The sequence below is a fragment of the Halichondria panicea genome, chromosome 2, assembly GCF_963675165.1.
Source record: "Halichondria panicea chromosome 2, odHalPani1.1, whole genome shotgun sequence".
NCBI lineage: Eukaryota > Metazoa > Porifera > Demospongiae > Suberitida > Halichondriidae > Halichondria > Halichondria panicea.
In genome coordinates this window covers 413686-423923 of record NC_087378.1, presented here as the reverse complement: position 1 = coordinate 423923, position 10238 = coordinate 413686, and the positions used below count along the sequence as shown (strand labels likewise).

At 43.1% G+C, this 10238-nt stretch overlaps 2 protein-coding genes across 3 annotated transcripts; one reads left to right on the top strand and one right to left on the bottom strand.

Moving 5' to 3' along the window:
* The first annotated feature begins 171 nt into the window (after positions 1 to 171).
* LOC135331982 (FAD synthase-like) lies at positions 172 to 3473 on the top strand. Of its 2 annotated transcripts, XM_064527290.1 has the most exons (14): positions 172 to 301; positions 409 to 627; positions 791 to 1035; positions 1233 to 1442; positions 1605 to 1638; positions 1696 to 1756; positions 1875 to 1994; positions 2063 to 2143; positions 2198 to 2296; positions 2451 to 2572; positions 2693 to 2760; positions 2835 to 2908; positions 3047 to 3193; positions 3348 to 3473. In XM_064527290.1, the coding sequence occupies exons 1-14, from the start codon at positions 256 to 258 to the stop codon at positions 3382 to 3384; spliced, it is 1563 nt and encodes a 520-aa protein (XP_064383360.1). In that variant the 5' UTR covers positions 172 to 255; the 3' UTR covers positions 3385 to 3473. The 2 variants fall into 2 exon arrangements, with proteins under 2 accessions (XP_064383360.1, XP_064383362.1); XM_064527292.1 differs by lacking the exon at positions 3348 to 3473 and having other exon boundaries at positions 3047 to 3333.
* Positions 3380 to 10211, bottom strand: LOC135331981 (platelet endothelial aggregation receptor 1-like). The gene is made up of 7 exons (XM_064527289.1): positions 9791 to 10211; positions 9371 to 9692; positions 8966 to 9135; positions 8078 to 8252; positions 7637 to 7879; positions 4723 to 4875; positions 3380 to 4485 (listed from the first exon to the last, which is right to left on the bottom strand). The coding sequence occupies exons 1-7, from the start codon at positions 10085 to 10087 to the stop codon at positions 3512 to 3514; spliced, it is 2334 nt and encodes a 777-aa protein (XP_064383359.1). The 5' UTR covers positions 10088 to 10211; the 3' UTR covers positions 3380 to 3511.
* Between the last annotated feature and the right edge of the window lie 27 nt (positions 10212 to 10238).

Here is a 10238-nt window from a genome sequence, read left to right as displayed (position 1 = left end):
TTTATGAGATAATTGTAATTGCTAGGGGCCTACCTCAACGTGGGTGGTGGCAAATGAATAGCGTTATGTTTGCTGATTCAGCAGTTACTGCAGAAGAGGGGTGGGGCTGATCATCTCCGCTGCAATCACTTCCGGTAGGCATGACGTCACGCCTTTCTAGAAGGAATAAAAGGCGTGGTTTCCAAAGTCTGAAGTTGATAACGTAAGCCTAGCCCCTTGCATGCTAGCATTATTATCATACTCGACTCCAGGACAATGTCAGAGCAACCCAAGAGAAGTAAAGTTACTGCTGGGATAATCAGTAAGGAAATGTATCACTAGCTAGCTAGATAATCACTATTGAATACTGCCTACCAGTATATAGGATCATCATGACAATATATCACTATGACCCTTAACCTTGTCCAGTCATAGGAGATGAGGTTCTGAAAGGTCATGTACAGGACATTAACTCTCACTACCTGTGTCAGCAGCTGTGGGAGCTGGGTGTGCGTGTGGGCCGGATAAGCGTAGTGGCTGATGACCTCTCCGGTATAGCAGAGGAGGTGAAGAGAATGGCCCCCCTCTATGATTTCGTGTTCACCACAGGGGGTATTGGGCCCACACACGATGATGTCACTATGGAAGGTGAGTGATCTGGTGTACTCTCATATATAACGTCATTACCGCGAAATCATTATACAATTATTAGGCTTAAAGTGTATGCAGTTAGTGATATTCATCCTAAACATTAGTACGGTGTGAGTGAATTGGCACGAATATTGTCTGAGCATATTGCTTCCCCCTATAGCGGTTGGCATGGCGTTTGGGGAGGAGCTCCACCCACATCCCGAGGTCCTCCAAGCTCTCAGCATTGATAGCTTCAGTGACACCGATTCTGGCTGGAAAAAGATGGTAATGGTACCGAAATCAACAAAGATCTACAATCAAACTGACGACAATGGACACTTCTTCTTTCTACTAATGGTGGTCAGGAATGTGCATTGCTATCCTGGTGTGCCAAGCTTGGTCCGAGGAATATTTCAGAGTTGCAAGGTTCGTGAAAATATTTTATAGCCCTTTGAAAACGGTCTTAAAAATGAAACTAGCATGCTACCTGTGGTATTATGTTATTGGATTGGTGCTCAGTGTTATTGCATTGATGCACAGTGTTATTTATAAATACCAGATCGTACTTATCATATACTGAGCGTAATGCTCTCACCAAGACCAACCTTGTCCCCCCCCCCCAGGACCTGTACAGCATCAGTAACACTCGGTTCTTCCTACGAGAGTTCTTCTTCAGCTGTGATGAGGACATGTTAGCAGATCCCCTCACCAGAGTACAGGCAGAGTACCCTGATGTACAGCTGGGCTCTTATCCCAACGTCTCCGTCACCTCAACCATGAACCATCTTGTCAAGATCACCTTCGAGTCAGACAATAGGGAACAAGTTGACAAGGTAAGAGATACAGGGTTATACATTCATGATGAATTCACAACTTTCGTCTTCAACCATTCTGAAAAGTGTGCGTGTTATTCTGTATAATTATAGCCGTTGTTAGATTTTTTCAGCACCAATCTTCAGTATAAAATTAGCTCTTACATTCCCTTCCTTTTGCAGGCATACTCCAGACTGCTGCTCTCACTGCCAGTGGGTGAGTGCCATGGTAATAGCGATGAGCATGTAACATTTACTGTTCCCACCATTGCAGACGTAATGATGTCGGCCAAAGATAACTACAGTCACACGGACACCTCTCTTATGGAGTCGAGGTACAATGTTTAATAATATCACATAAGCACTTCTCTTAATTGAATTCTTGATCATATATAGTAGCAGGGTTTATACCACAGCAGTGACAGAGATGTTTCTTTATATTTCTGATCACAGGAAGGTGGTATCGTGGATGTTTGACCGATTGCCCTCCAATCAATTCACTCTAGTTGGTAGACTCTGTCAGCGACTGCACAAGTCAGTAGCCATACTAGAGAGCCTCTTGGACAAGTACAGGTACAGTGTGGTGTGCCTTCAGTAACAAAGCACAAGTTTGTTAACTTATTATTTTCCTACTCGTACAGTTTCAACGAGATATGTGTAGCGTTCAATGGTGGTAAGGACTGTACAGTGATCCTCTACCTTCTGCATGCAATCTTAGAGAGGTAGGTATCCCACCCACCTGCATGCACACTGTCAGCCATGCCAATATCTCTCAGGAGAAACCATAACTTCTCTGAGGGCAAGTTGCAGGTACTGTTTGTGGATCACACGACTTTTAAGGAAACAGAGACGTTTGTGGAGGAGAGTTCTCTCAGGTACATACACACATGCCCATCTCCTAGGCTATATACCCCACTGTGTTTGCATCTACTGTCTGTCCCCTGAGTTGATAACTGCATATCAATATTCTTGTTTCTGTTTATTCTCTTATCAACATTTCCTGTATACTTCCTTGTACATCATGTTTAGGTATGGGCTTGATGTGATTCGTATCAAGGGCAGTATTAGAGATGCACTGTCTGAGCTCAAGTCCTCCCACCCTCACCTGAAGGCCGTGTGTATGGGCACTCGGTCCACTGACCCACACTCAGGTATGCTTAGTGCATGCTACAGCCCTCTACACCTATTGTGTGTGTGTGTTTGTGTGTGCTTAAATCATACTGTAAGGAATGTTAGGCTATACTTCTCTGACTACATTGTAAATTTTTCAGACAAACTGGTGCCCTTCTCCCCAACTGATAGCAGCTGGCCAGAGTACATGAGGGTCCACTGTATACTGGTAACTATAACCCTAATATACTTACTCTAATGTTTCACCCCCCCCCCCTCACCCCCTCACCCCCTCACCTACAGGACTGGTCTTATAGTGATGTGTGGCAGTTCCTGAAGTTGTTTCGAGTGCCCTACTGCAAGCTATATGACAGAGGGTGAGTGATGTACAGTACCGTCTGGGTGTGTCTATAGGCAGGATATAGCTACCTCATACTGATGTCAGTGTGTGTGTGTGCACTGCTAGTTTATTCACACACCTCCCCCCACACACCCACACACACACACACACACAGGTACACTTCACTAGATGGAGTCCAGGACACGCTACCCAATCCAGCCCTTCTTATTAACAATCCTAAAGCTTTGAACTCTGACCTTTGCGACTACCTCCCTGCCTACATGCTCAGTGACGAGGGCTTGGAGAGGGCTGGAAGAACTAGGTAGTCAATACTATTGACTTCATCAGCATTTTGTAAAATTATTTATTAATTCGTATATTTTTTTTAATTAACTGCATTTTTTTGTATAGCTACATGTATGTCTATCATGCAAATGAAAATCAATCTTATTTTTTATTGCATACATGTACACCAGTTTTGGACGCTCCAGTGGACCAAGTCACAAACTTTAAAAGTGAAGAAAATTATGATAAATTATTATTGGGGATCGTACAATATAAAAAAGTCTGAATAAAAAAATTAATTTTTATGAATGGATGGAATTATAGTTATTGTGCAAGAATATGGAAAGTTCATCTCTTAGTGATTTTCATTTTTCAAAGTCTCATATCCTGATCCTTCCACTTTGGACAGTCTGATTTGATGTGCAGGAACATCAGATCCCACGACATGCTCCAATGTGTCATAGGGAGGGCATTCTGTGGTTTCCTCCACGTCACCTTTGACCTTTACACTCCTCCGTGCATTATCAGGGACGATGGCATAACTGTACACATCTGATGAGTCCTCTTGTGATTGTGGTAGTTTAGTGCGCGGAGGTGGGGAAGGTTTAGAAGCGTTTATTAAAACTTCATCGTCTGAATCGTAAATGGATTTTTTCCTAGCAAACTGTTCATTATTGACTATCGTATCTCCTAGCATGGATGGTTCGTCTTTAGTGGCCACCTCGGAAGTAGCAGCATACTGGTATACCAACGGCTGAGATGATTCCGGGTCAGTCAATGGTTTAGGAACATCGTATCCATGAACAGCAGCTCCATTTTGTGCTGGTCCATTCGGAAATGGCTTTAACTCCACTTCCTCGTACTGTGGTCCATCCCTCGGCTTTGTTGTACTGCCCAGCACGGTTTGTTCGTATCCAGGGGGTGGGGCTACTGGAACACCAGCTGTTGGTCGCCTATTGCCCTCCAAAACAGCATACGAATATGGGTAATTATTGGCCCCTTTTTGAGGCTGATTTGCTGCTCCCTGTGGTGGCGGTCCCTCCAACTCTGCGTAGATAGGATCCGCTTTACGTTCGGGGCTTTTCACACCGTACAGTGGATTGTTGATATTCCTCGCACTATCATAAGCAGGGCTCGAGGACATGTCAAACTCTGGACTCCTCCGGGTCGACTGATCGGGTATTGGTACGTGGTCAGAGGTGGGGCTTGTGCTGGTAGTCATCGTGTAGAGAGGATTGTTGATGAGAGGGTCGTCCGTCTGGATGTACAGGGAGTTGTTGAGTATGTGAGCTGGTGAATCATCAACAGGGCTCGATGCATACGGGTTTTCTGTGTGTGTGTGAGTGAGTGGGGGGGGGGGGGGGGCATTAACCCTCAAGTATCATAACAATTATTAGTCTATCTGGCTAAATTTACCAGTACAAAACTCTACCACTATGCACGTTTCTTAGCTGACTTCATCATACATTAGATTTCCAAAGTGCAAGCTATAGCTACTATTGAATGCATGCTGTCAATGTTAGAATAGCTAGATTCATGCACTCCTGGTATTATGCGTGTACTTACGAGGTATAGAGTATTCGCTCTTTGAGCGTCTCCGAGCCCGAGCAAATATCATGACAACAACGAGTATGACGATGAGTAGGATGATAATGAGAGCCAAAAGACCCCCCACAGCTCCCCCTATGGCAGGCCCTGTAGCAGACCCTGATCCAGCACCTGTGTGTGTGTGGGGGGTATTGTAATCGTATGATCGTAGGGATACAGTTAAAGTATTGTATTGGTGTGTGTGTGTGTGTGTGTGTGTGTGTGTGTGTGTGTGTGTGTGTGTGTGTGTGTGTGTGTGTGTGTGTGTGTGTGTGTGTGTGTGTGTGTGTGTGTGTGTGTGTGTGTGTGTGTGTGTGTGTGTGTGTGTGTGTGTGTGTGTGTGTGTGTGTGTGTGTGTGTGTGTGTGTGTGTGTGTGTGTGTGTGTGTGTGTGTGTGTGTGTGTGTGTTTTGAGGTTTCAAAATAAAATTATAAGAAAATAATAAATAACTTTTGGGTGGAATTGTGTCCACTGCTCATATTACTAGCTCAAACGGGATGCTCGCTTAATTTAATTTTAAATCATATTGACATCTGATGCTAATTAAGTGTATTTACGACAAGGATTTACCAGAAACAAAAAACAAAAAAAAAAAAAAAAAAAATTAGACAGCATAAAACCATACAGATATAGAAAAAGCAAACAGATGCTCGGCCTTGAGAGCCGAGAATGATGGGTTAAAGAGTCTTTAACGGTGCACCAACCCTCCCCATTCATCTGTTGCAATTGCATTCAAAACTAAATAATGATTGTAAGCTATTCATTTGGGGCCATGCTGATTGTAAGCTATATTCACATTGGAAGTAATGCTGACATAAAGTATAGAACTTATCTTAGACTTGATATTGGCTGCTGTAATACTTCAACTTAGCTTGCATGGCTATGTACTTGTGTAAACTAAATCTGACCTTGAGGGAGGCTTATCTTATAAGGCTGTATTGTCTGGGCCAGGTGGTTTTGTGGTGATAGTATCTGATAATGGGGATGGGTCTATGTGGTTCTTCTAGGTGGCAAGCACAAAACAATTATTAACCTCTAAATAGAGATGGTAGTGTGTGTGTGTGTGTGTGTGTGTGTGTGTGTGTGTGTGTGTGTGTGTGTGTGTGTGTGAGGAGTAGTGGCTTTACTAGGTGGCAAGCACAAAACAATTATTAACCTCTAATTTTGGTTCTTAGAATTAGCATTAGGCATTAGTCAAAATAAATAGAGATGGTAGTGTGTGTGTGTGTGTGTGTGTGTGTGTGTGTGTGTGTGTGTGTGTGTGTGTGGATCCCCACAGGGGTAGCCAACCACAGAGGTGGGCCCCCCCTGTGGGGGACCCACCTCTTGAGGGTAGTATTAAATATGGACAAAGCTCATGGGTCAAGCTAAGTGTTATGTATGCCTGTAAAATTACTTTTAAGCCCCCCCTTTGAGTTTTTTTAAGAAGAGCTAGCATATTTACGAAACAGCAAGGAGGGTATAGGCTCGTTATGTGTGTGGGGCTAGGCTACATTATGTACATTTGCATATGAAATGTGATTATTGTACATAATTAATTACGTACTGTGACATCAGATGTCTTCTTTGATTTTTACTGCTTAAATTAATGGCCCACCTTTTCCCTTATAGAAGAGCTAGCGTACATATGAACAGTAACCCCCCCTTACAAGTAAGAGTTTATTGCCACTGGGTCGACAAATAGGGACCAGACCAACCCGACTGACAAAAGCCAGCCACCGTACGAAGTACGGCGTGTGTTTTGAGGTTTCAAAATAAAATTATAAGAAAATAATAAATAACTTTTGGGTGGAATTGTGTCCACTGCTCATATTACTAGCTCAAACGGGATGCTCGCTTAATTTAATTTTAAATCATATTGACATCTGATGCTAATTAAGTGTATTTACGACAAGGATTTACCAGAAACAAAAAACAAAAAAAAAAAAAAAAAAATTAGACAGCATAAAACCATACAGATATAGAAAAAGCAAACAGATGCTCGGCCTTGAGAGCCGAGAATGATGGGTTAAAGAGTCTTTAACGGTGCACCAACCCTCCCCATTCATCTGTTGCAATTGCATTCAAAACTAAATAATGATTGTAAGCTATTCATTTGGGGCCATGCTGATTGTAAGCTATATTCACATTGGAAGTAATGCTGACATAAAGTATAGAACTTATCTTAGACTTGATATTGGCTGCTGTAATACTTCAACTTAGCTTGCATGGCTATGTACTTGTGTAAACTAAATCTGACCTTGAGGGAGGCTTATCTTATAAGGCTGTATTGTCTGGGCCAGGTGGTTTTGTGGTGATAGTATCTGATAATGGGGATGGGTCTATGTGGTTCTTCTAGGTGGCAAGCACAAAACAATTATTAACCTCTAAATAGAGATGGTAGTGTGTGTGTGTGTGTGTGTGTGTGTGTGTGTGTGTGTGTGTGTGTGTGTGTGTGAGGAGTAGTGGCTTTACTAGGTGGCAAGCACAAAACAATTATTAACCTCTAATTTTGGTTCTTAGAATTAGCATTAGGCATTAGTCAAAATAAATAGAGATGGTAGTGTGTGTGTGTGTGTGTGTGTGTGTGTGTGTGTGTGTGTGTGTGTGTGTGTGTGTGTGTGTGTGTGTGTGTGTGTGTGTGTGTGTGTGTGTGTGTGTGTGTGTGTGTGTGTGTGTGTGTGTGTGTGTGTGTGTGTGTGTGTGTGTGTGTGTGTGTGTGTGTGTGTGTGTGTGTGTGTGTGTGGCGATATACACATGTACGCACACATCTTTTGATTCTAAAGGAACAGAAAACAGAGGGTATACTCAACAGATAAACATTCCCACACTAGTCAACCAGAACACACTTGAAGGACCACAACTAGACTGATACACACACGCACACTGAGGGACCTCTCTCCAGCACACTCACCAGTGACACCCAAACTGGTACAGTTCTCCCCCACAAAGCCCACATGACAGTCACATGAGTAGGACTCCACTCCGTCCATACAGTCGCTGTCCTCGGGGCAGGTAGCAGCAACACAGTCATCAATATTGACCTCACAATGTTGACCAGTATAGCCACTGTCGCAGAGACAGGTGTAGTTAAAGGGGCCAGATGATAAGCACTCGCCTGTAGCTGCACAGGGGGTCTCAGCACAGGGATCAATTTCTGTGGGGAGCATAGAGTTAATGATTTAATTAATTGGTCAATTAAAACAGCTGCCAGAATCGTTAGTGAATGGCAAATGGCTCTTTAAAACACTGGAGGAAACCTCACTGGATGGAACCTTTTCAGTCATAGATTCATAGTACAACTTTATAATGCAAAATCTAAGCCGACATAATTATATTCAGGTGTCTCTAGTACCTGTACAGTTGTGTCCCTCAAAGCCAGGGTTGCAGACACACTCGTACTGGTTGATGCCATGGACACAGGTAGCATTGCCCACACACACCACCTCCAGGCACTCATTGATATCAACCTCACAGCTCTTGCCAGTGAAGCCAGTGACACAGCTGCAACTATAGTCAGCCAGCAGGTCCTATTAAAGGCAAGATAGTATGTGTTTATATAAGGAATTGCTTTTAAGTTTATTGTCATACTGACAAGCCTTGATTAAGTGAATAAAGTAGCTTCAAGGGGTTTACTGTATACACAAACTTGTATCTGTAGCCACAAGTATTGATATATTCCACCCACAGATCAGAGTGGTGCTCACCAAATATCACTAGTTAGTGCTTATTGCTACCACTAAGTGACCTCAATAAGTGAAATCATCACTTAGCAACACCATATATACCATATGGACCTATGACGCGAACAAGAACTATTGATGGTATTTTTGTTTATGCAGACAGGGCTCAGTGGCTTCTATTGACACCTTTGCTATTACTTAATGCCATAGGCAGCTGGAAAGGTTGCCATAGATACAGTACTGAGAGAGCGTTACATATTATAACAGTTGTGAGTTACAGTAGAAATGATATATGTACGTAATCTGAGTTGATGTTGACTAGCGTATCTTTATACACACACGCGCAGTTGATTGACACTTACTAGAAAAGCGCTAAGACTTCATTTCTAGAGAGAAGCCAACCATTGTGCAAAACAAGGGCATTCCAAAGCCCTTAGTAAAGTAAGCATACACTGCCTAGCCCTGTTGATCAACAAACAAAGTCACTAACTAGAACGATTTCTCTTATTTACATAGTCTCAAAAGAAGCTTTCTTTAAGGCCCATGCATGCAGTACTCACAGTGCAGTTGCCTCCATTGAGACAGACGGTGTTGTTAAGGCACTCATCGATCTCCATCTCACACCTCCTCCCAGTGTAGCCGGGGGGACAGCTGCAGGTGAACTCAGTGAGGCCTATCGGAGAGCAGGTGCCACCATGATCACACGGTGACGAGCTGCATGCAGTTATCACTGCAGAGGAGGAGGGAGACACATACAATCATGGCTGAGAGTGTACACCATGCATGATGCAACTGTATTGTATGCAGCTCTGCAAGAGTCAATAGCCGTGCAATTTACAACTATGCATCATTAAATAGCTTGAGAGTGCTTTCATGGAGCCCTTATACAATGTGGGAGTTCCAAACAATAGGCTTACCTAATATGATTGAACCCAGACTAATTCTAAAGAGATCTGATAACTCACAATCAACACAGTTGGTCTCAGGATGCTCGTAACCACTGTTGCATATTTTGCTCCCATCCGCTGGATTGCAAGTGTAGTGTCCAGAATTGTCATTTCTTGCCAAGCAATATTGACTGCAGTCAGCTCTGTAGAAGTGTTGCACGCACGTCACTCTGAATCTAATGTCCACACCAACTTTGTCATTGTCTCCCCAAATAGTCTCCTCAGATGAATATTCATTGCTGACAGTTTTCGATCGATCAACAAATATGTTGTCGAGGAAATCAAAGGTAGTAGCGGGATAGTCGTCATCATGAGCACCAATGAAGAGTTGGAAAACTCCCTGCAGGAAGATAATAATCTGATTTCAGAAGAATTCCCGCAATGATTATAATTAACGAAAGATATATTTTACCTCGAATATCTTAAATGTACACCTACCGGCCATGGTTCACTGGATTGTATTGCCCTCTGTGCAGGCACTGTTTCGAACACACGGTCAGTGTTTTTGCCCAGTGGACAATTGTTCCTGTCGTAGTTACGAGGATTTCCTAGGAACGACGGACCCCTCAGGCAGAAATCGTTGACAAAGGTCTCGCAGGGGATGGTAAAATCAAAACCCAAACAGTTTCCATTTGTGCGATGCCTCACTATCTCAAACTCAAACAGAAACTCAGCTCTAGCAATGGCTGCAATCTTGAGGAGGAGGCAGACAAGCAGATGATGATAAGTCTTCATAGTGATTGGCAAAGATGCATATGGTAGATGATACTGCAGTGTAGAAACTAGTATCTATTCTAGCTGGTTCTATGAAGCTGTAGGCTTTGGGCTGTATTATATGACCTCAAAAAATCATCATGACCACCTCAACGGATGTGATTCAAAATGA

Coding starts and splice junctions, on each gene's coding strand:
- LOC135331982 (XM_064527290.1), top strand. CDS start 256: ATGTCAGAGCAACCCAAGAGAAGTAAAGTTACTGCTGGGATAATCA. Junction 1,036..1,232: donor GAATATTTCAGAGTTGCAAG/GTTCGTGAAAAT, acceptor CCCCCCCCCCAG/GACCTGTACAGCATCAGTAA. Junction 2,761..2,834: donor TGAGGGTCCACTGTATACTG/GTAACTATAACC, acceptor CCTCACCTACAG/GACTGGTCTTATAGTGATGT.
- LOC135331981 (XM_064527289.1), bottom strand. CDS start 10,087: ATGAAGACTTATCATCATCTGCTTGTCTGCCTCCTCCTCAAGATTGCA. Junction 8,253..8,965: donor TCAATGGAGGCAACTGCACT/GTGAGTACTGCA, acceptor TGCCTTTAATAG/GACCTGCTGGCTGACTATAG. Junction 7,880..8,077: donor TGAGGGACACAACTGTACAG/GTACTAGAGACA, acceptor TGCTCCCCACAG/AAATTGATCCCTGTGCTGAG.